General features: G+C 36.3%; 2 protein-coding genes and 1 pseudogene across 5 annotated transcripts; all 3 read right to left on the bottom strand.

Moving 5' to 3' along the window:
* Nucleotides 1-719: 719 nt before the first annotated feature.
* On the bottom strand, nt 720-5,233 carry LOC121237182 (SWI/SNF complex component SNF12 homolog). 2 transcript variants are annotated; one of them, XM_041133801.1, is made up of 3 exons: nt 5,130-5,233; nt 3,079-5,014; nt 720-1,047 (listed from the first exon to the last, which is right to left on the bottom strand). In XM_041133801.1, exons 2-3 carry the CDS (start codon nt 4,647-4,649, stop codon nt 975-977), a joined length of 1,644 nt encoding a protein of 547 aa, XP_040989735.1. In that variant the 5' UTR covers nt 4,650-5,014; nt 5,130-5,233; the 3' UTR covers nt 720-974. The 2 variants fall into 2 exon arrangements, with proteins under 2 accessions (XP_040989735.1, XP_040989734.1); XM_041133800.1 differs by having other exon boundaries at nt 5,135-5,225.
* Nucleotides 5,234-6,072: 839 nt separating this feature from the next.
* On the bottom strand, nt 6,073-14,481 carry LOC121237771 (annotated as a pseudogene).
* A 5,166-nt stretch (nt 14,482-19,647) lies between these two features.
* On the bottom strand, nt 19,648-23,509 carry LOC121237769 (elongation factor 1-delta-like). Of its 3 annotated transcripts, none has more exons than XM_041134648.1 (9): nt 23,457-23,508; nt 23,197-23,285; nt 21,783-21,892; nt 21,487-21,603; nt 21,239-21,332; nt 20,892-21,015; nt 20,662-20,775; nt 20,224-20,385; nt 19,648-19,829 (listed from the first exon to the last, which is right to left on the bottom strand). In XM_041134648.1, coding segments are annotated over exons 3-9 (699 nt in total). In that variant the 5' UTR covers nt 21,869-21,892; nt 23,197-23,285; nt 23,457-23,508; the 3' UTR covers nt 19,648-19,827. The 3 variants fall into 3 exon arrangements, with proteins under 3 accessions (XP_040990582.1, XP_040990580.1, XP_040990581.1); XM_041134646.1 differs by lacking the exon at nt 19,648-19,829 and adding an exon at nt 20,116-20,153 and having other exon boundaries at nt 23,457-23,509; XM_041134647.1 differs by lacking the exons at nt 19,648-19,829; nt 23,457-23,508 and adding an exon at nt 20,116-20,153 and having other exon boundaries at nt 21,783-21,889.
* Nucleotides 23,510-23,883: the final 374 nt, after the last annotated feature.

Here is a 23,883-nt window from a genome sequence, read left to right as displayed (position 1 = left end):
AATATCAAAATCCGACCGGAATGACCTGAAACGCACCAAAACAATGGAAATTGAGTCCGGTACAAAATAGTCAACACATTATTCCGGTTACTGTTTCAGAACAGCAAATTCCGGCCGTTCCGACCAGAACGATTTCCAAGACTTTGGCCTAAGCCACATGGGAATCTACCATTAAGCACGGCTATGGGGTCTTCGGTTGCACCTGCAGAAACGACTCGCAACAATGCTCCTATAGACATGAAAATATAAACGTCTATAGGGAGCATATACAATGGCAAGATGCTATGTCTCCGAACCTTATGCTTCCTGGCTCTGGTGGTAGCTAGGTCGCAAAGAAAGACTAGTAGCAAGGGACTGAAGATGGAAATTGTACTTTTGAAATAATTAATTGAGTAATGATACACAAACAACATACTTCACAACATATTTCACAACACATATTTTAAAGTAAGGATATTTTTGTAAGGTGGTGCTACTTTTATAAGATATTTTACAAAAATACCCTTCATTTTAAAACATAGTTGTGTAATGTTTTGTAAAAAGTGATGTATGTTTATCATTTTTCTAATTAATATGAGTTTTCAAAAGTTACAAAACTACTGTAAATGTGTTTCCTAATCAGAGTAGCAAAATATACTGGCATCCAAATGTCTGCAACCTTGAGCAGGACAAGAGAAAGAAATACAATTTTTCATGGTAATAATCACAAAGAAATACAATTTTTCATGGTAATAATCACCTCCATTATTATATTAATACATTGCCAAAAGCTCTAAGAATAGTCTTTCTCCAGAGCATACCATACATTACTTGAGAGGAAAAAAAAGAGATCAAACAGAGAGAGAGAGAGAGAGAGAGAGAGAGAGTAAATTCATATGCCCTTATACTCAACAACATAAGCTGCAAGAAAACAATAGGAGCTCGGAGATTATGCTAGAAATATTGAATCGCAAACAGGATGCTAATAATCATTCTCACTTAAGTGTTCCAGGAGCATCCGTTCCAGCAGACTTGCGGTTCAGGTAACGAATGACAGCATCTTCAACCCTGAAGATTTCACCAAAATGTAAAAAGAAATTAAGACAGCATTTATATCAGGGCAGAAGTCAGGTGGGACTTAACATTAGGGTCACATTGAACAGTAACTTCTTTGTGGCAATACCATTAGTCAAAGCAGCTTTGAATTGCTTTGTACTTGTCAAAAAATTTGTTTTATATGGAAACTAAGATGAAAACATCATGGCGTAAATTTGTGTTTAGAATGGACGAAAAGCATAGAGATCGAAAGTGTGCCCAGTGATCAGTAACCAACATTTTTATCAATGAACTAGACCTACAAAAGCAACAGGAGTTGCATACAACACTGGGTTTTTTGTCCATTCCAGCACAAGTATGCTCTCTACATTAGAAAGCCACTAAAACTTTCTGCAACTGGATCAACAAAGAATTAGGACCATCATTTAACGGTTGTACTTTGGTGATGTTATTTTAACCCATTTAAAATGAAAAACAGATTTTAAAGTTTTAAACCCCTTTCACACACATGTTAAGTCGAGGTACTGCAGAATCTTTCAGCAGGTTAAGCACTTTGCAACATTTTTTGACAGGAGCAAGTGCAAATAGGATCTTAAAAACTCATTCAGGACTATATGGGATGAGGTGTTTAACAGAATGGACATAGCATGGGTTATGCCGAAAACCGTGTTGGATGTTTTGGCTTGTGGGACCTCAATTCGGGGTGTGCGACAGATCAAAGCGGTTTGGAAGATATTCCTATCTGTACTATGTGGTGCTTGTGGCAAGAGTGCAATGAGAGGACTTTTGAAGACAAAGAGAGATCTGTGGCAGAGTTAAAAATGTTATTTTTTATGACTCTTTGTACTTGGGCCATTGCTGTGGACTTTAATGACATAGATTTTCATGATTTCTTAGTTTCTAATGCCCCTACATAAATAGGGCATTTTTTACTTTGTAATTGGCAGTTGAATGGATGAATAAATACTTATTTTACTTATCAAAAAAAAAAAAAAAACTCATTCAATCAGCGATACTTTTTAGGGCAAACCAATGATTGAAAGGATATGATAGTGGGTTACAATCCTTTGTCGTGATTTCCAGATAATAGGTTACAATCATTTCAAATTCCTCTGTAATGACTCTATTACCATGCAACAAAGGCACAATTTCCCTTGGAAGAACATATGGAGGTGTAAAGCACCCACCAAGGCCGCATTCTTTGTCTGAACAGCAGCTTTAGGAAAGATTTTAACCATTGATAATCTTAGAAGACGTGGTTTAATCATCACGGATTGGTGCTGTTTGTGTAGAGATAGCGGTGAAAGGGCGGATCATCTACTTTTACATTGTGAGTTTGCTAGAGATATCTGGAATTATTTTTTCAGCAAATTGGGAGTAGCATGGATAATGCCAGGCAGGGTGGCTGAACTACTAGCATGTTGGAGAGGGATCACTGGGACGCCACAGATTCCAGCCATAAGGAAGATGGCAAAATGAGCGACTTTTTGAGGATCATGAACATTCTTTGGAAGAGTTTCATAGTTTTTTCTAGAAGACTTCGTTTTTGTGGGCCATTGCTTTAGATTTCAATGGTCTCAGATTCCATGATTTCCTTGTAACTGTTTCTAGTTCCTAAATAGGTGTATTGTATACTCCCAATGTACTTGGACTATGTCTATCTTTCTATCAATGAATTAACTTATTACCTATCCAAAAAAAAATAAAAAATCCTCTGTAACTAGAGAATACTAGTATCAGATGGTCATTTCTATAGGGATCAGATATCCAATGGGAAAGGTAGGTAAAATTATATCAATCATCCATGAGATTAATAAGAAACAGTGTTCCAAATTTTATTTTTTTTCCCTCTTTTTGTCTCTCTTATTCTCTAACCAAGCCTAGCATCCAAAGAAATAAAACCAAAACCAAACTAACAAAAAAGAAAGAAAGCAAATGTGCTATTCCATTGGCAGGCTTTATTTTGGGTAAAGAAGCTGCTTTCTACTACATTTATACCAACATAAAATGAGGGAAATAACGATAAACATAACAAAAGCTTACCATGGTTGATTATAGAAATCAGAATGGCGCTCTTTTTCGGCATTACGGCTAGCATCTCCAGCAGCAAGCTTTAAATCCTTGCTCTGAGAAGCAATTAAAGCGTTAATAAATTCAGCCGGAGAAAGACTAAATCCAAGAAAGAAAGCCCGCCTCCGACGACTCTCGTGGATCTTCTTTATAGAAGCACAAATCAATTTGTCACAAGCATCAATCTCTTTGTGGCGTTCGGTATTTTCCAAGAATGCATTCATTTCCTTCTCTAATTGAAAAGGCACATCAACCAGTACATCATAGCAAGTAGTTCCAGCAGGACAATTTCCAGAAAGCTTGATTTTATGCTCCAAATGTATGGGTGGTGGGGGCGTCAAATGCTGTGAAATCTTCTGTGTAACCATGGCAAATTTAATCTTCTCTTCCCCAAACACTTTCTGAAGAGGTGGATCACAAAAAAAGAAGGAAGGATCATTTGGGTTCTGTAACTTCCTAACCTTCACATAGTGCCAAATTGCAGCAACAATTCTTGGGCGAGTATCTACCTCAATTCCAAGAACATCACTCAGAGCAGGGGAAAGTTTAAACTTCTCGGGCACATAGTTCATTTCCAGTCTTATTATCGCGGTAAATTCCTTATCCCCTTTTTTCTTCACCTCAAATCCCTCATTAAGAACAGGCGAACGGGCACTCTCCCATAGAATTACATGGTTACCTGGATAGAGGCTCTGATCCAAGTATATGGTAATTTTCTTGAAAAAGGATGAAAACTTTGGGTACGAAGTGCTAGGTTTCTGCACCACTCCAGCCACCACAGGATCCTTTCCATCTTCCAATATCCTCCCTATGATCTTAAGTGACCAAGAAGGAGGCTCTGCATCCTTGTTCTCAGGACCTGTTTGTGTCTGATATGTGAAGGTGTTGAAAACATAAATCCTAAGTGTTTTCTGAACACGGGAAGGGTTTTTCAGTGACTCCTGAATGTCAATCTTCTTTCTTGCCAAAGCAGCATCAACCCGAGCCTCCAGTTCGAGCATTTGAGTGTAAAGAGCAGACTCTGGCAGAAGCGCAGCTACTTTATCCGGTATTTGCTTCTCGGGTAGCTTCTGCTTCTTTCTACGAACAGCAGGGGTCAGCTCCATGGTCTTGTACGGTGAACCTGTGTTGGCATTGGATGAACCAGGAGGCCGAGAAGGTGGCTTTTGAGAGCTCCTCTTGGCACTCCCAGTACCAGGCGTCGAAACAGAAGGTGACGGGACACCTACATTACTAGTATTTCCAGGATGCAACTGGGGAACTGACTGGGCTTGAGCTTGTAACTGAGCTTGGAATTGGACATGGGCAGCCTGAGCTTGTGCCTGGGCATGAGCCTGAGCCTGCGCCAGTGCAAGTGCCTGAGTTTGAGGCTCAGACAGCTGGAAGTGGCCTGGGAAGTGAGACCCACTTTGTGTTTGAGGTTGTGACTGAGATAGAAGATGGGTTTGGTGGTTCTGGTTCATGGGCATAGACTGTGGAACCGTCCCAGAATTACCAAAAGGAGTTGGCGCCCCAACATTCTTCTTGGTGTTATTATGATTCATTGAAACCGTTGTATGACGCCACAAATACTTCAGGGACCAAACTACAGCATCAAAATCCACAAAACTTCCCTTGCGTAAGCATACTAAAAGCAAAGATTCAAGCTTTCTTTTGCGCCATCACAATTTCTTCGATACTTTCAGAACTTAGGTATTTAATCGAGTATGAATCGTGAAATTTCCTAAATCCCAACACAGAATTCCCACACAGCGTCGATTTTTGTATAAACCGTTTTTTTTTTTTTTGGGGAACCCTAGTTTCATTAGAAAACCCCAGATCTTCAATCCAAAGTAGAACACATTGAGCCCAAGACAGAATTCCTCTGGAACTCCAGATAAAAAATAAATCCAGCCTTCAATTCAAACTACTGCTTCGATACAGAGACGAAGAAAATCACGAAGGAGAAAAACGAACGATAGACATGCACATGCGTATAGAATTGGAAACACATGTCAAGAGTAAGCAAGAAGAAGAAAACGAACCGTACGTACAAGTTCTTTTCTCCTTTACTTTGAGACCGCCAATGAAGCCGAGCTGTCTCTCCTTCCTCAGCTCGCTGTCGCTGGTATTTGTTCAATCGTCGAAATGACGAAAGTACCCTCCTTTAGATTTACAGGCTTCAAAGACCCAATTGGAATTTATATGGGCCCTTATTGGGCCACCTTCACTTCTAAAAACGGACTAACATCTTCGGTAGGCTAGTTAGCTACCCGGGCCACATTCGATTGACAACGGATTCGAAATGTTCAATCATTTAGTACAAGAAATATTAAGGCCCTCATGGCCCATGGGAACAGCCTTCACTTCTAAAAGAGCCCTCCATCTTTGGTAGGCTACTCAGGTTTGACACAACAGCCCAATCAGAAAATGTAACGTGTTCAAGATGACCAATCATAGCATACATTTGCACGCAAGTGAAAAATTACTCCTTTTTTTTTTTCCTTTTTTTTTTTTTTTTTTTTTTTTTTTTTTTTTTGCCGTGAAAGAGGAATAACAAAATTGGAAATTGAGTCTATACGTAAGAGATTCATTGTTCATCACAAAAGAAATGACTCATTGGTCCAGGATCACTGACTAATACTAATATTATTATTTTTTTTCTGTATTAATTAAATCGAATATAATATAATGATAATAATAAAAAACTTACATAGAAGACATTGCTCCGCTCATGAAAAGAATAAGGAATCTACACAATGCTTGAGCAGATTGACTCATTCATTTTTGACAGAATCGTGACCATATATACATATATAGATACGGTGGAGTAAGTTCTGAATCAAGCAGAAGACCTTAAAAATGGAAAAGTAGAGAGACAGAAGAATATCAGAATGTAAGTTTAGTCTAAAGTAGTACATATGCTTTACAATAAAGCTCATAACTTTCTATTTTTCGACAAGTAAAATGAAATACAATCAACAATGTTCAATATAAGGAGTTTCAAGGTTGCACGGCTTCCAGGAGTTTCTCACATACCTGCCTAGCAGACAGATCTTCCACCTAAAACAATCATCAAAATATTTATACACTTGGCTCATTGACTCCACCATCTTCCTACTCCTCCTATCCTCTACTGTATTTGTGTGGCCTCATATCAACCTTTGTTGTTTTGAAAAGACAAAGATCGATCTTATGGTTGATCGACAATGTCACATCAGTACAATGTGATGAAAAGTAGGATGAAAGTGTAGTATATAATACAATTCTATTTGAAATGTGCCCTACACAGAATAGACAACAAAATTGACAAAACAGAGTGCATGCTTCTAAACTAGTATTGGCATGAAATGGTCATTAGGGGCCAAATTCACCCCAGTTGAGACCGTACACCTCAACTACGTAAGCAGTTAAGGAGTCTTCTATAAAAATCGTGTGCCTAAGGGTCTTGCCAATGCTGCTATCCATTAATGCATGGGGCATTACCCATAAAAAAAAAAATGTTATACAATTGATTAAAAAGGGAAAAAAGCAAAACACAATTAGTAAAAAAATACTTTCATTCTTGGATATTAGGAAAAGAGAAATGATATTTGCAGTCGTGAGTGCGTAAACGCCTTGTACTCGCTTTGAAGAAAGTGAATAAATACGGAATCCACGTGAAAAGAAATTAATTTTTTAATAGTAAATCTCACTCTTTTTCAAAACGACTGCAAGACGCTTGCATACTCCACGACTGTACGTATCATTACTCAATCACACACCATCTAATGTCCAGAATGGAATATGAGTTACAACATGTGCGAGCAAAGACACACCCACACTCTTGCATACAAACACTTGCAAAAAATTACCTAGCATAAAAAAAACAAAAGAATAAAAAACCTTACAGACAAATAAACAACAGGTTCAGCTTACCACAAGGGGTTTCGATTTGTTATTCCACCCTCTCTGAAGAGTCATCTGGCTCAGTCTCAGACCCAACACCTGGGAACAGGTGTCAAAAGCAATTTGTTTATGATTAACTTGAAATGTAAGCAAAAAATGTGGAATCGACTTCCGTTGCCTAAGATGAAAAAGATGCATACTTTGCCCATGAATTCCAAAAGTTCATTGTTAGCTTCCCCACGGGCTGCAGGTGCAGCTACAGTAACACGAACATCATCCGCATTCACTCCTGGCATGAACCATGAGAATTACCAGTTAAGTAGAAGTGGTTTGGTTGTTATTACCAATTAAGAAAAAAATTGGGATTTATGGCAGGAGAAGTGAAAGGGTAATATGTGCAAGAGTACCAGAAAGAGCAATTATGAAGTTCTTTCTTCTTTTTCATACTGTGTATATAAATGAATGCATGTAGAAAGGCAAGGCATATATAACTCCACGACTAAAACCAATTTCATAATAAAGATATGAATAGTTTTTTCCCAATTAGAAAAACATATTAAGTTGACAAGTTGTCTCCAGAAAACATTCAGAAAATATTGGTGAAGCCCTTGAAATTTGAGATAAAATCCAAGCATAGTGCTTGGAACAGATGGGTGTTCAGCAATGGTCCCTGGAAAACTGTATTTTTTAAAGTTCCAACTTCATACGCCTTTGTTGCTGAGAAATACTATCAAAGTGTTAAAACCAGCGTGTCGCTCTAATAAGGAACGAATGGCATTGCTCTAATATTAAATGTTAAAATTTTTGTTCAACAAGAATGCATGCTAGATAAAATAATGTTTTGTTACTTGTGATTGCTGAACGTTGGGCACGATCTTCAACTTCTATAGCGACTTGAACAAGTCCTCCTTCTAACTGGGATGTACAGGGTGGAACAGGAGCATCCTACAGCACATACCAAAAACGTGGATATGAAAGATTTTTTTTTTTTTATTTATTTATTGGCACCGGTTTCTGAGAACAATGTCCAAACTAATCCAGGGGTGCACAGGCCCTCAACAAGAAGTTTTCCACAAGTGCATCTCAAGTAATTCAAAAGGAGAAAGTACATGCAGAACAAGTAGAACAAACATATGAATGTGGAGAGACAGGGTGCTTGGCCTTTGACCAAAATCACCATCAATCATCCTGAAAGGTATTTTTTTATATTCAAGTCCACCTATTAAAAAAAAAATTCTATATTCAATCCAGGGATGATTTTTTTTAAATATGCCTTTATAACAATTTCTTATACCTGTGGGTTAGTTTCGGCAGCAACTGTACTAAGTGAACCCATCAACAACATAAATGAAAGAAGCAGTTTCCAGATCTTCTTCTGAGCGGTAGCAGACAAAGAGTTCACAACCCATACAGTTCATTCGGAATTGCTTCTTCAGTTTCCCTTCACCCCTGGATAAGAAAGATCCACAGCATAGATATGAGCTCGAATGCATGCACGCTTATAACTCAAAAACCACTCAATGAAAATGATTATTGGTTCATAAGGACAAATGTACTCAGTTGGACAAAAGAAGCATCTCAAGACACCATACCTGCGTGCCATAGTACAAGTAATAATCAGCCAAATGAAAGAAGATGAAGATTTGGCTCTAAATATAGCTTATATTATAATTTAGAATTAACAACTTAAAACCAACGGAAAGGAGCCAAATATTTAAAAATACTAAAAAAAAAGGAAAAAGAACTATATTGCATAATATTTTTATTGATAATTTAATTTACCGTTTCAAGAGAATTTTGCCTGCCTCATTGATGTTTAACCTTGCAAGATGCTTCTACTTGTCCAACACATATGCTTTGTCAGTCTTCCTTTTGGGCATTTTCTGCAACTGGGTATCTTAGAACAAATAAACTTCAGTATCGACTAAAGCAAGTTATTATTGAAGACCAGTTATTGTGATGTTTATTTCCTAGAAACTCGTAATATTTCTATTTATGTTTTATTATATTAAGCTCTCTCATTATTAGTCTGAGTTGGAAGTTGTATTTCTGTTTTAAATGAATTTTGTGAGTTTCTATGTAAGCTTATAAAAGCATGATCAATGGAAGATGAATAGCAGAACCTTAGCATCAATCCGTGAACTGAAAGGGTTGAAGTTTCTCAAATAATTTCTCTGTTTTTCTCTGTTTTGCTTCCTTGTTTAAAACCAACAATTGGCATAAGAGATAACCAGGTTCATCTGAGGGTCGAAAATGGCTACTTTTGGAGCATCAATATTTGTTCCTATTTTCAATGGCGAAAGCTATGATTATTGGAGCATCAAAATGAAGACTTTTTTCATGTCTCAAGATTTGTGGGATGTAGTGGAAAAGGGGGTGACAGTTCCAGCAGTAGGAGTTTTGGATTCAACTCAATTCAAGCAAGAAACTACCAAAGATGTAATGGCATTGTTCATCCTACAACAGGCTGTGTCTGAATCAATCTTTCCAAGATTGATGAGGGCTGAAACTTTAAAGGCAGTATGGGAGATTCTGCAGGCAGAATTTCAAGGAAATACTAAGATAAAACTTATCAAACTTCAAGGTTTTAGAAGGGAATTTGAAAATTTAAAAATGAAGGAATCTGAAGCAGTAAAAGAATATGATTCCAGATTAATTGAATTAGTTAATCAGATGCGTGCCCATGGTGAAGAGGTGACTGATCAAAGGATTGTTCAAAAGATTTTGATTAGTTTACTCGAGAAATATGATCATGTAGTAGTAGCTATTGAAGAGTCAAACGATTTGCAAACTCTGTCAATTACTGAGTTGATGGGTTCCCTTCAAGCCCATGAGCAAAGATTAGCTAGAGGGAATAATGGATCTTTGGAGCATGCATTTCAATCAAGAGTGAATCTAAAAAACAAAAAACAAAAGATAATTAAAAGAAGCCTCAAAAGGATTACAAGAATTCTATCAAGCTCAAATGGAAAGCAAGATAAAAGGGAAAATGGGCGAATTTCCTCCTTGTGGTATCTGCAAGAAGATAAACCATTTAGAAAAAAAATTGTTATCATGTTGGGAAGCCACAATGTTGGAATTGTAAAAAAGTTGGGCATATGGAAAAGGATTGCAGATACAAGAACAATCAACAAGCTAACTATTCAGAAGAAAAAGAGGAGAATGAGCATTTGTTTTTTGCATGTCAAGCTCTCACTCAAGAAGAGAATATCTGGTTCATAGATAGTGGATGTAGCAATCACATGGCATCTGATGAGGCTATCTTCACTGGTCTGGACACTTCTATCAAAACCAAAGTCAAGATGGGAAATGGAGAACTTGTTGAATCTAGAGGAAAAGGCACAGTGGCCATCTCAACAAAGAAAGGTACTAAGTTTATTAAAGATGTATTACTTGTTCCTTCTCTTGATCAAAATTTGTTAAGTGTCGGCCAAATGATGGAAAATGGTTATTCCTTGTGTTTTGAGAATGATTTGTGCAAAATTTATGATAAAAAAAAATAAAATGGAATTGGCTGAGGTAAAAATGGGGAGAAGTAGAAATTTTCCCATTCAATGGAGCTTTCCTAAAGCTATGGTGGCAACTGTGGATGAGACAATGTTATGGCACCAAGATTTGGGCATTACAATCTTAATTCTTTGAGATTATTGCATCAGAAGGGGATGATGAGAGATTTACCTCTCTTGGAAAAAGAAACTGAAGTATGTGAAGGGTGCGGTGCATGGTTGGAAAGCAACACAAACTGCCATTCCCTTCAGAAAGCAATTGGAGAGCTAAAGAAAAATTACAGCTGGTTCATACTGATGTATGTGGACCAATGAGGACTTCAACTCAATCAAAGCAGGTATTTCTTTCTTTTCATAGATGATTTTACTAGAATGATTTGGGTTTATTTTCTTCATAAAAAATCTTAAGTTTTTGGAGTTTTCAAGAAGTTCAAACTGCTAGTTGAGAAGCAGTCAGGCCATAAAATTAGATCTTTAAGGAGTGATAGAGGCAGTGAATATAATTCCAAAGAATTTGAAAAATTTTGTGAAGTTGAGGGGATAGAACATCAACTATCTGTGGCCTATTCTCCATAATAGAATGGAGTGTCTGAGAGAAAGAATAGGACAGTCATGGAAATGGCAAGATGCATGTTACTTGAGAAAAAATTGCCCCAAGAACTCTGGGGTGAAGCAGTGAACACTGCTATGTTCTTGCTCAATCCTATGCCTACAAAAGCAGTTGAAAGTCAGACACCTTATGAAGCCTGGAGTGGAATTAAACCCTCTGCAAGTTTCTTAAGGGTGTTTGGTTGTAGTTGTTATATTCATATTCCATCTCAAAAGAGAACTAAGCTGGAAGAGAAAGCAGAAAGAGGGATATTTGTGGGATATAGCAACATTTCAAAAGGTTTTCAAATTTTCAACTTGAAAACAAGAAAACTGGTTGTGAGCCGAGATGTGAGGTTTAATGAAAATGCATCTTGGGATTGGGAAGCTGAGAAAGTGATTAAACAAAGTGTAGATGTACCAGTTGAGTCACTAATAGAAGAAGAAACAAAAGTTGAAGCCAAAAATTTTCAGCAAACTGAAACCAGAAGCTCCATTGTTGATCAATTGTCCTCTGATCATAGTGATGAAGAGTCATCTCCTGAATCTCCCATAAGAAGAACAAGGTTGTTGAGAGAAGTGTATGAGCAGTGCAATTATGTCTCTCTTGAACCTGTAAGCTTTGCTGCAGCATCAAAAGAAGAAGTCTGGCAGAAAGCTATGAAAGAAGAAATAAAAATGATTGAAAAAAATGAAACTTGGGAGTTGGTTTCTCAACCTGCAAACAAGGATGTCATTGGAGTAAAATGGATTTATAAAACCAAATTGAATCACGATGGTTCAATATTGAAGCACAAAGCAAGATTGATAGTTAAAGGATATGTGCAGCAATTTGGAATTGATTACAATGAAACTTTTGCACTTGTTGCAAGAATGGATACAATTAGAGCATTGGTGTCACTTGCAGCTCAAAAAGGTTGGGAAATCTTGCAATTAGATGTAAAGTCAGCATTCCTAAATGGTGTACTGGAAGAAGAGGTTTATGTCAATCAACCCGAGGGGTTTGAAAAAGAAGAAGGCAAAGTTTACAAGCTAAAGAAAGCCTTGTATGGACTAAAATAGGCACCACGAGCTTGGTATGGGAGAATTGACAATTATTTTACTGAGCAAGATTTTAGGAGGAGCAAAAGTGAACCAACTTCATATATAAAGTCTCAAAACAGTGCTGATTTAATCATTGTGTCTTTATATGTTGATGATCTTGTTTTCACATGAAGCAATCCTAAAATGCTTGAGGAGTTTAAAAGGAATATGATGGCAAGCTTTGAGATGAGTGATTTGGGAAAAATGCATTATTTCTTAGGCATGGAAATAAGTCACAAGAAAAGAATGGAGTTTTCTGTGCTCAAAAGAAATATACTGAAGACTTATTGAAAAGATTCAACATGACAGGTTGTAGATCTGTAGCAACACCATTGATTCCAAATGAAAAACTGAGAAAGGGTGATGATGGGAAGAAAGTGGATGCATCAACATATATAAGTTTAGTGGGAAGTCTGCTATACTTATGCAATACTAGACCTGATATTTTATTTGCTACTAGTTTGCTTTCAAGGTTTATGCAAAGTCCTAGTCAAATTCATTTTGGCACTGCCAAGAGGATTTTGAGGTATTTGCAAGGAACAATCCGTTTTGGCATTTGGTATGAGAAAACATCAAGTACAAAGTTGGTAGGCTTCACTGACAGTGATTGGGCAGGCTCATCTAATGATATGAGAAGCACTTCAGGATATTGCTTCAGCCTTGGATCTGCTATGTTCTCTTGGAGCTCAAGGAAGCAAGGAAATGTAGCTCAATCCACTGTCGAGGCTGAGTATGTAGCTACTGCTGGATCTGCAAACCAAGCCATTTGGTTAAGGAGAATTCTTGAAGACATGGGTGAAAAGCAACTTGGTTCTACTCAAATATTTTGTGACAACAAATCAGCTATTGCAATTGCCAAAAATCCTGTCCAGCATAGTAGAACTAAACATATAGCTATTAAGTATAATTTCTTGCGTGAAGTGGAATCAAATGGAGAAATTGAGATGAAGTTTTGTCGGTCTGAAGAACAGGTTGCATATATTTTTACTTAAGCACTCCCTCGAGACAAGTTTCAGTTTCTCAGATCACAGCTTGGTGTAACTGGAAATCACATCAAGGAGGAGCATTGAAGACTAGTTATTGTGATGTTTATTTCCTAGAAACTCGTCATATTTCTATTTATGTTTTACTATATTAAGCTCTCTCATTATTAGTCTGAGTTGGAAGTTGTATTTCTGTTTTAAATGATTTTTGTGAGTTTCTATGTAAGCTTATAAAAGCATGATCAATGGAAGATGAATAGCAGAACCTTAGTATCAATCCGTGAACTGAAAGGGTTGAGGTTTCTCAAATAATTTCTCTGTTTTTCTCTGTTTTGCTTCCTTGTTTAAAACCAACAGTTATACCAACTCTTAATATGGTCAAAATTATATTGTTTCAATAGGGGCAAGTAGGTAACCTAATCCATCAATCAAATATAATCTGCCTTTGAAGTTGTGTTAAGACTCTGAATTTACTAAAGAGTGAATGTCGAGCTTCTTTTATTTATATTTTTGAATGTGAATATTAAACATTTTGAAACAATAAAAGTCTTTATCCAATTCATGGCCAAAGCCAGTGAATATAAATAATATGAGTTAGGGCAAAGCTAGTAAATCAATTCGAGTTCATTTCCGTTTGATAGTGTTAAAAATGCGAACTACGTGTTAGGAACAGTGATATTCAGAATTGGATTTGTAAAATGTAACAAGTAAATGGCTTTCGAGGAGCCACTACCTCCACAGGAATACTGATTGAAATTGATCTGATGATCTTTCATTGAAATATAAAATGAACTTAAATAAGGACTGGACATAGCCCACGACACAACAATGATAAACTACCCATTACATGGCCCACTTGACCCACGATTACAGATCCTGAGGACTCGGTCCACAAGACCAGACTCGACTGAAATAAAGTCTAATTACAAACATAACCTTGCTGAATTTAATAAAGACACAAATGACCCTTGAACCCTAATATAAAAGCATCATAATCGTTAGCTGCCCAATTCTTCCTTCTGCCGTCTTCTACACATCCCTGTCTGCCAACCCTAGCAATAGCAAACCCTAACACTACGATTCATTCAAAAGAAGTAATCTCCGTGCCAGAGCAAATATACATAACTTTAGGGGTTGATTTTCCAACAGTTTCTTGTGAACCAAACAAAGAAATAGAATGAGAGAGAGAGAGAGAACCTGTTATGAGGACGTGAGAACCACAGTGCTTGCAGTAATAGACAAAAAGATTGGAATCCGGTCCATCTGGAGTGGCGTCCTTGCTCGAGTACGTATGCGTCATCCTCTTCGGCATTCCTTCCCGGCTGCTTCCCTCCGAGAGCCAGGAAAAGACTTTTGCTTCAAAACTGTGTCGTTTCACGTCTAGAATTATTCTTTTGCAGTATATTCAAAGGAAGATGCTACTCAACATCTGAGCTGAGTTGGCTTAACCTGCCACGTGGCATTACTAAATCAAATTAAAAGAATTCTCAATTCCTATTTTTTTTTTTAATTCAAAAGTCTACTTATAACCAATCTGGGAAATCAGCGCGTCACCGTGCCCTACTTGGCACATTTCAAAACAACGTTATTTCTAATTTAATTCAAACGAAGACGAAGTGGCCTCCATCTCCCTCCATCCCAGTCGGAACCCTCATCCCCACGAAGTGGATTCTCTTCGTCTTCCCCACGAAGCCAACCTCCATCCTCATCCCCCACGAAGCCATCCTCCATTGAATGGAAACCTTTTTCTCTGTCCCAGTGGGTCTTCATCTTCTACACGAAGCTTGTGGGTCTTCGTCTTCTCCACAAAGCCAGTGGGTCTGTCTTTGAAACCTTACCTTTGTCCGTCAAAACCCCAATTTTGGTCGTTCTTTGATTTCATTTTCATTTTCGTCTTCATCTTCTCCCCCACCTAATCACCCATCGTCTGGTTTCTCCCTTCTACTTCGTTTTTGAAAACCCCTCATCCCCATCCAACATTTTTCCTTCTCCCCATCGAAACCTGTCTTCAGAACCCCCTTCCCCATTGTCTCATCTTCTCCACTGCCTCACAAAGCCACAGCCCACAAAGCCCCTATTATCTTCTTCACAGTCACGGTTTTGATATAATTTTTGCTAGCATTCTCCCCAACCAAACATCGGAGAGAAGTAGAATTACAATCTTGAAAGTGTCATGCAAATTGATTTTCACAAACTGAAACAAAAGGGTCTAATGTATTGTCGATACAATACCCATTGCATGAATTTGATAAATTAATTGATTTACAATGAATAGAAAGAGAGAGACTTTAGTGTCTCAATGGGTCTCATAAAGCTCCAAAAGACGCTTCTCAGAAAGCCCCATTTGACCTCCAATTTTTTTTTTAAACCGTCATGAGCTTTGTTTTATTATTGTCGAGCACCGGTTTGAGTGTTTTTCTGTCACTTGAAATCCTTTGCCAAAATGGATTTGGGCGTTTTCAACCACTTGAAATGCTTTGCAGAAAAAGGTTAGTCCTTCCTTCTTTCTTTAGTCTAGTCCTTTCTTCTTCCTTTAGTCTCTCTTCTTCAGATACTGGTTCTTCTTCAGTCGCTGGTTCAAATGCTGAGATGTTATTTCTTCTTCAGTAGATGGGTTGCTTGTTTCATTTCATTTCATTTCTTCTGTTTTTTTTATTATTGTCAGAAGCTGACGTGGCAATTGCCACTTTAGCTAGTTACACGACCGTTTTGCAAGGCCGGTTATATGTAGAAGAAGTGTTTTGAATTTGCATAATCTAATGCTAATATTCTAAAAAGATATCTCAATTGTGAGTTATACTTTCTCAGATCAATTTTTCGTTATATTTCTTTTAAACACGTTCTTTTTTTAAATAATATAAACAAGGCCCATTAAGTATAGGCTATGATATTTATTTGACACGATAAAATAGAAATAAAATGATGATTTTGAAAATAAGAGAGATTGATTGAAACTTCTAATAGTATTATTGTTTAGGAATGGAATTGAATGGTACATTTTGAAAATTTATTAAAAAATTGATAATTGTTTATAATCAGTAAATTATTTTATAGATATTTTCCATTATGGTAATAAATTAATTTTGTTGATAATAAGCACAAAAAAAGATTTACGTTGTTTTTAATATGACACGTGGTACTCCCAAGTCAGAAGGTCGAATACCAGAGTCCATATTTAAAATTGTGTTTTTTTTTTCAATCTAGGACTCTGTTTGGTTCTCAGGAAGATGAAGGAAAGAAATTGAGAAAATTTGTATCTTTCATTTTCATTATTACAAGAAAAACAACAAATTGAATTTTAAGGAAAAAAAGGTAATACAAAAGATCTTCGAAATTACAATTTAGAGCTATATTTGGTTCCTGGGAAAATAAAGGAAGAAAATAAAAAAAATTTGTGTCTTTAGTTTTCACCCCTTGTAAGATATGTTGTTGATGGTATTTCTTATAAGATTTGTCATTTATTGTTGATTGTTTCATGCGAAGGGGTGAGAGTTTCGGAGAAACAGAGAGGGGGAAAGTGAGAGACGATGGGAGGTGCCCGAGGGGTTATATGAGATTTACTTATATGAGGGCGATTATATTCTTCTAATCTTGGAATGCTGACGTGCCACAATGCTATTGGAGGGTGTAAATTCTCTTTGTTTACCAAATACTATTTGTATATATTCTAAAACAAAAATTCTACTCAGCATTGTGAATTTTTCATCTCATTATTCCTGCACCACACACCTACTGAAAGGAAAAAAAAAAAAAAACTCACGTCAATAGGTATGTGGTGTAGTACCGCTTAGTAAAAAAACTCATTTTAAAAAAAAGATTTTTCTACTCATCATTCACATACACCACATACCATATTTATTTTTATTTTTTACTTTTTTTTAATATTTTTTTTGTTTATTCTTCTTAAACTAATTGAACTATTCTACTCACCATCTATAGACCACACATTTGGTAAAAAAAAAATAATAAAAAGATTATGATGTGTTGTGATGAATAGAACTTTTTCTAAAGAAAAGCACATAATGAGAAGAGTTCTTTACTGTTGCAAACCTGGGATGGTTGAAACATTGTACAAAGAGGTAAAACAATCTTTTTTGTCAAATGAAAAGTCTCTCTGTCTAGAAGTCGGAAACATCGCCTCATGGATTTTGAAAGGGCATCGTGGAAACAAGTGACATATCTTAAGGAAAGTGGAGAAAAGGTGGATCGTGCTAGTATGCTACACCATAAGAGATGGGTGGACGAATCCCTCCATTCCATCATAACTTGAAGCCGCGACCAACATCTGCAACTCAAATGAAATACCAAGTAATAATCAAGACTTGGTCTCCCATTTAATAACGCGAAATCATATGATAACAATTCTTTCATAATCTATTTACAACTAAGGATTAAATAATTATTTTTTCATGTCCTTTAAATTGTTGTTAGGACAATAATTTTGAATTAAAGTGAAAATAAATTATTTTTTAATAAGAAGTTGTAGATAAATTGTAGAGTAGTGGTATTGTATTATTGTCTTTTAATAACCAACTCCTCCAAAAGATAGGATAAAGCAGAGGAAAATACTTATTCCATAAAGAGAAGTAACCGATTGTTTTTAACTTCATGGTTAAGGAAGTGTTTTTTAATATTTTTATAATTTTTTTTAAATATTTAAAGGAGTTTGAAAAATATTTAAAAATAAATAAAAATATAATTTACCCTATCGATATTTTTTTATGAGTAACTTTTCTCAGTGACTGGCATTGTCCTAAAGCAAAAGTGACTAGATGGTCAAGCCTTAGAGATGGTTGAAAACGTCTCATCCGTTTAGATTTAGATATAAGTTGAGATGATTCTAGATGAGTTGAACAAAATATTATTAGAATATTATTTTTTAATATTATTATTATTTTGATATTTGAAAAAATTAAATTGTTTATTATATTTTGTATACAAATTTGACAAAATTATAATAATAAGATGAGATAAGATGAGTTCACATGAGTTAAGGTGAGTTTTCAATCCAAACCGGGGCTAATCTACGTACAGTTCACTATCAAAATCTACGTACAAAATAGATCAGCTTCAGAGATTTCGAAAATGCAACCTGTAACATAAGGAATGGAAGCAGCTCTAGAAAGCACAAATACATGAAAAAGACTACAAACGTTGATATACATGGAAACTAGAATGGAAAATTCTCCAAATCAGAACTTCACTTGCAAAGTGAATCCGATGTGGGAGAAGCAAAAGCAACTCTAATCGGAGAGGAAAACGCTGTCCAAAATGAAAGCTAGCAGGTTTGGCAAGTGGGACGAGACACAAAATTATCATCTCATCTCATCTCATTATTACAATTTTTTTAAATTTCCACACAAAATATAATAAATAATTCAACTTTTTCAAATCTCAATTCAAAATTTTCAAATCTCAAAACAATAATAATATTAAAAAATAATATTTTAAACTTTCATCTAAAATAAAAAATTTTCATCTCACTATCCAAATATGCCTAAAAATTTGGATACAAAAACTATTTATTCTCATTTCATCTCATTATTATAACTTTTCTAAATTTCTACACAAAATGTCATAACCAATTCAATTTTTTCAAATTTTAAAACAATAATAATATTATTATAATATTCTAATAATATTTAATTCAACTTTATTTCAACTTATCCAAACGACACCTTAAGAGTACGTTTGGTTACTAAATTACTCTCAACTCATCTCAATTCATCATTACAACTTTTTCAAATTCCAATACAAAATATAATAAACAATTCAACTTTTCTAAATTTTAAAATAATAATAATATTAAAAAATAATATTTTAACAATATTTTATCATCTCAACTCAACTCACTTCAACATCCAAACACACTCTAAGTGTTAATTTCTTTCCAACCAATCACGCAAAGTGGACTACATCTAACAACATTATTGAGAGGATAGTACTACATGTACTTACAATATAGCAATGCCAGGATAATCCTCAAGTAGAGATTGCAAATAGAATTTTTCCTTACAATAAAACTCATTTTATTAATTTTCTTTTGAAATTCAAATTTCAAATTTCATAATTTTCAACATATTAATAACTAGAATATAGAAAATAAACTTTTTATAAGCTTTTCTTAAGTACATTTAATATTTTTCTTATGAATAATTCTACATACAACTGTAAAATATGTAAACGCTACATAACCATTTTGAAAAAAGTCTATTATTAAAAAATTAATTTTTTTCATATAAATTCTTTATTTTTTTTATTTTTTTTCAAAATTATTACGTGACAATTATACACTTCACGATTGTAAATATATTTTCTTTCCTTTAATACATATAATAATAAAAAATTTGAAGAAAACAGGACTGTTGAGAATATTTTGAGACTCAGACAACTGGAAGTGGTCTGGAAAGTGAGACCCACTTTGCGTTTTAGGTTGTAGCTGAGATAGACGACGGGTTCAGCAGGTCTAGTTCAACATATATATGTGCCCACATATTCGGAAAGAAATATAGATATGGTCAAGTCATATTATTTCCATACCAAAAGCACAAAGCAAAGTAACAGACCACAAGTCGAGCAAACAAAACTTGGGATATTAATTGTTCTGCATCAAACATAAATAGACATAAATAAAGGGTCTTCAATCTCTCCACGACTGCAACCTATCCAGCTGACACACGAGGCAAACCCTCCAATTCTGCAACAACAATTAGACATGACAAAAATATATATTAACACCAAGAAAATTTGCATATTATACCACAAAAATCCTACTTGATAAATGATAGGTGAAGTACAAAAATAAATAAATGTAGGGCAATCCCATCACTCAGGCTGCAGGAAACTTGAGCAGCTGAGCGGCCATGGCGGCGCTTAAAATTATTAATGTACGCCTATCGCACTATCGTGCGCCACGATTTTCTAATAGAAACCTCTCCCGTGGAATACCACGCCACCCCTTCCTCAAGAGGGAAGCGCTCGGCCTTAGGCGCTTTTAATTATGCCACAAGAATTCTGAGACCTGAATCAGCCAATTATACAATGATATAGATTGATCACTAGAAAACAAAGAGATTTCAAACTACACTTACATATTTTGTTGAAGGCCACAATATCACAACTCTGGACAAACTCATTAATTGGTTCTTCCGTAAGACGTTCCTCAATGAGACTATCAACAGATACCAAGTCATCCACAATGGTAAGCATTATCTGCAATTTCTTGATACCATACCCAACCGGTACCAGTTTAGCTGTGGCAATCATTGAGTTGATGTCAGAATAGTGTAGATACTTGCTCCATGTCAGATATCAGAGAACTCACACACCAGATAAAAGGGAAAGAAATTGCCAAAAAATAACACGAAAAATGGTGTAACTAAAAGAAATATCAACCATCAGCTAAACTTTGATGACCAATCCAGCTGAGAACAGTTTTCCATGAAAAATTGGAGCAAGACAAAGCCTTGGTTTGATTTCTTTCTAAAGCCCAAAACTAAAAACATGAGGAATCAGGACGAAGAACATACATGCTCCCCAAAACAACCCTTCCATCTGAACACTTCTTACTGCTTCTTCAAGTTTTTTCATGTCAGTTTCATCATCCCATGGCTTCACATCCAAAAGAACCGAGGACTTGCCAGCTGAATATTTGGGCAAAAAATAAAATAGATTATTAATGCCAGCATGATAACAAGGAACACGCTAAAATGTATTCCAAAAGCATGCTAGGTCGCAAAAAATAAGCCACAAAACTGACACTCCTTCTTTTTGCCAGATGCCTTGATGGCAGCGGCACGTTCTTCTGCAGCCTTCTTCTCCTCTTCAGTCTCCTCGCCAAAAAGGTCTACATCATCATCATCATCTTCTTCTGCAGCTGAGGCCTAATAACATCATATTTGATCAACTCTTAGATTAAACTATTTTAAAGAAATCTCTAAACCTGAAAATAAAAGGACACCCAAATTGACTTCAGGAAAGCATCCAGAAGCAACGTAAATGGTGCAACCCAAATAGACCAAAAGTGGAGTGAGTGAAAAAGGCATATGAATACATAAACAGGGATATGTGTAGATTAACACCAAAAATAATTTCGAAGGTACTTGCCTTACTGTCAGCAACTGGAGGGGTTGCAATTGCCTCCTCTGTGATGGGAGCAGATCCCTCAACAGTGACACCACATCCTTCTCCAGAAACACCACTAGAAGCAACATGAACACATAATTAGACCAAAAGAAACCATGGAGAACACAAGGAAAAAAAGTATAGACATATATCAAACAATATCTCCAACACAAGCTCACAAGATAAAGATTGATATCACAATAACAATAAAACTAATAGCTGGGGCGTACGAGATCCTCAAGAGTGCATCAATGTGATTGAACCACCGAGACACGTTAACGTATTCAGCTGATGGAGCCTTGAAGATAGCTCCATATACAGTAAGATCGTCCTTGGAAGCCTGATAGCTGAAAAGACCGAGAAGCAATTTACATACCATAGAAAAAACTTGAATCGAAATCACTATCATGAATGCTAGTGTCTTCTCATGTTCTTCTCATATACTCCCAAAGCAAGTCTAGGAGGAATAGCAAAACAATGCTTACATGAAAAAAGGAGTATAAATGACAAATGACGCAAGACTTACCCTGTAATGTAACTACGAGTAAGGAGGTAATCATCAAGTTTCTTCAGGCCAGAGGGTGAGTTGACATCATAGAATGTGACTGCCATTCTAGCTAAGTGTGCAGGTTGCTTCTACAAGCAAATAGGAAGTGCAAAAAACAGGGATAAGTGCTTCTTCGATGAACAACAACAAACAAATAAACTGGACCTCCTGCAAATTACCTAAGTCTCCCATATCCAAACATAGATCTAAGCAAAATTCAATTTTAAGCACTTTCCCATTTTGCTAGTTAGGTGGATCTCTTGAATACTACCTATATATTGGAGTTCACCCCCTGTTTTGACTCATTTAAGTTTGCATTACTTGCAAAAAAACAAGGAAAATAGAGAGAAGCATGTTTTCACAACACAACAAAAATGATGAAAATGTAAGTTTTAAGAGCCAAATTAAGCAATGGAAATCTTTATGCGTCCCAACTTGGGCAGTTCGGCAAAAATAACATACGGTACCATCAGACTCAGACAGAATATTTTTTTTTACTGGCTTCATTCTCGGTTACGCTCAGCCATGAAAAATTTACCTATCATTTAAAACTTTATAATGTAGAACCAAACGTCGAAACAGAAGGTGACGGGACACCTACATTACTAGTATTTCCAGGATGCAACTGGGGAACTGACTGGGCTGAGCTTGTAACTGAGCTTGGAATTGGACATGGGCAGCCTGAGCTTGTGCCTGGGCATGAGCCTGAGCCTGCGCCAGCGCAAGCGCCTGAGTTTGAGGCTCAGACAGCTGGAAGTGGCCTGGGAAGTGAGACCCACTTTGTGTTTGAGGTTGTGACACTGAGATAGAAGACGGGTTTGGTGGTTCTGGTTCATGGGCATAGACTGTGGAACCGTCCCAGAATTACCAAAAGGGATTAGCGCCCCAACATCCTTCTTAGTGTTATTATGATTCATTGAAACCGTTGTATGACGCCACAAATACTTCAGGGACCAAACTACAGCATCAAAATCCACAAAACTTCCTTTGCGTAAGCATACTAAAAGCGAAGATTCAAGCTTTCTTTTGCCCCATTAAAAATTTCTTCGATACTTGCAGAACTTAGGTATTTAATCAAGTATGAATCGTGAAATTTCCTAAATCCCAACACGGAATTCCCACACAGCGTTGATTTTCGTATAAACCGTTTTTTTTTTTTCGGGAACCCTAGTTTCATTAGAAAACCCCAGATCTTCAATCCAAAGTTGAACACATTGAGCCCAAGACAGAATTCCTCTGGAACTCCAGATATAAAATAAATCCAGCCTTCAATTCAAACTACTGCTTCGATACAGAGACGAAGAAAATCACGAAGGAGAAATACGAACGATAGGCATGCACATGCGTATAGAATTGGAAACACATGTCAAGAGTAAGAACAAAAAAAGCATACCACTGCGAGTACGGAGCTGAGAGATTTGAGAGGCGCGAGATGATAGGGAGGACTAGGGTTCTGAAGGAGTCTTGAGTATTTAAAGAGGAAAAATGATTTGTACAAGTTCCAAATAGACAAGTCACATATAAGTTTTTGTAAAAAAATGGACTCCACTTTAAAAAAGTGAAAAAAAAATTATTATTTATTAGTGGGACTTATTGTTTTATAAAAAGCTTGTATGAGACTTATCTATTTGAGGCTTGTATCTAGCATTACTCTTTAAAGAGAGGGTGATAGTGAGCAAGTGATTCGGTGTTTCGCGACTCACCAATCTGGAATAAACGATACATTCCAGACCTTCGGATATTTATTTGTTACTGTAGATAGCATATTAGCAACTGTAGCTAATCATTCGTTGCACACCATATGCGGCTTTATTATTTTTTTTTTCAAGCAAAACGCACGTTTTGCATCACGGGTTTTATATTTCTGTGCATTCGAATTTTGATTCACATATCATGCCCACCCTCCTCTCTCGCCAAGACCACGTCGGCTTTCTCTTCTCAACGCCACCACGCGACAATGTCTTTCTGTTCAGCCCCACCTCGCTAAGCTCCTCTGTCTACCACTCCCCGTGAGTTAATAAAGGGTATAGTTTTTCAACTCATTTCCACAGTCACAGTAGCATAATACACCCTAGAAAAC

This window comes from Juglans microcarpa x Juglans regia, chromosome 6S (genome assembly GCF_004785595.1).
Source record: "Juglans microcarpa x Juglans regia isolate MS1-56 chromosome 6S, Jm3101_v1.0, whole genome shotgun sequence".
Taxonomy (NCBI): domain Eukaryota; kingdom Viridiplantae; phylum Streptophyta; class Magnoliopsida; order Fagales; family Juglandaceae; genus Juglans; species Juglans microcarpa x Juglans regia.
The sequence above is the reverse complement of the archived record's forward strand: the minus strand, read 5'-3'. Positions and strand labels throughout refer to the sequence as shown.

Excerpts from the sequence above, each read along its gene's own strand:
- LOC121237182 (XM_041133801.1), bottom strand. The coding sequence starts at position 4,649 with ATGAATCATAATAACACCAAGAAGAATGTTGGGGCGCCAACTCCTTTT. Across the intron at positions 1,048-3,078 it reads GATTTCTATAATCAACCATG|GGTTGAAGATGCTGTCATTC; the intron begins GTAAGCTTTTGT and ends TGAAATCTTCAG.
- LOC121237769 (XM_041134646.1), bottom strand. The coding sequence starts at position 21,868 with ATGGCAGTCACATTCTATGATGTCAACTCACCCTCTGGCCTGAAGAAA. Across the intron at positions 21,333-21,486 it reads GATGCACTCTTGAGGATCTC|TGGTGTTTCTGGAGAAGGAT; the intron begins GTACGCCCCAGC and ends TGTTGCTTCTAG. Across the intron at positions 21,016-21,238 it reads CTCCAGTTGCTGACAGTAAG|GCCTCAGCTGCAGAAGAAGA; the intron begins GCAAGTACCTTC and ends TGATGTTATTAG.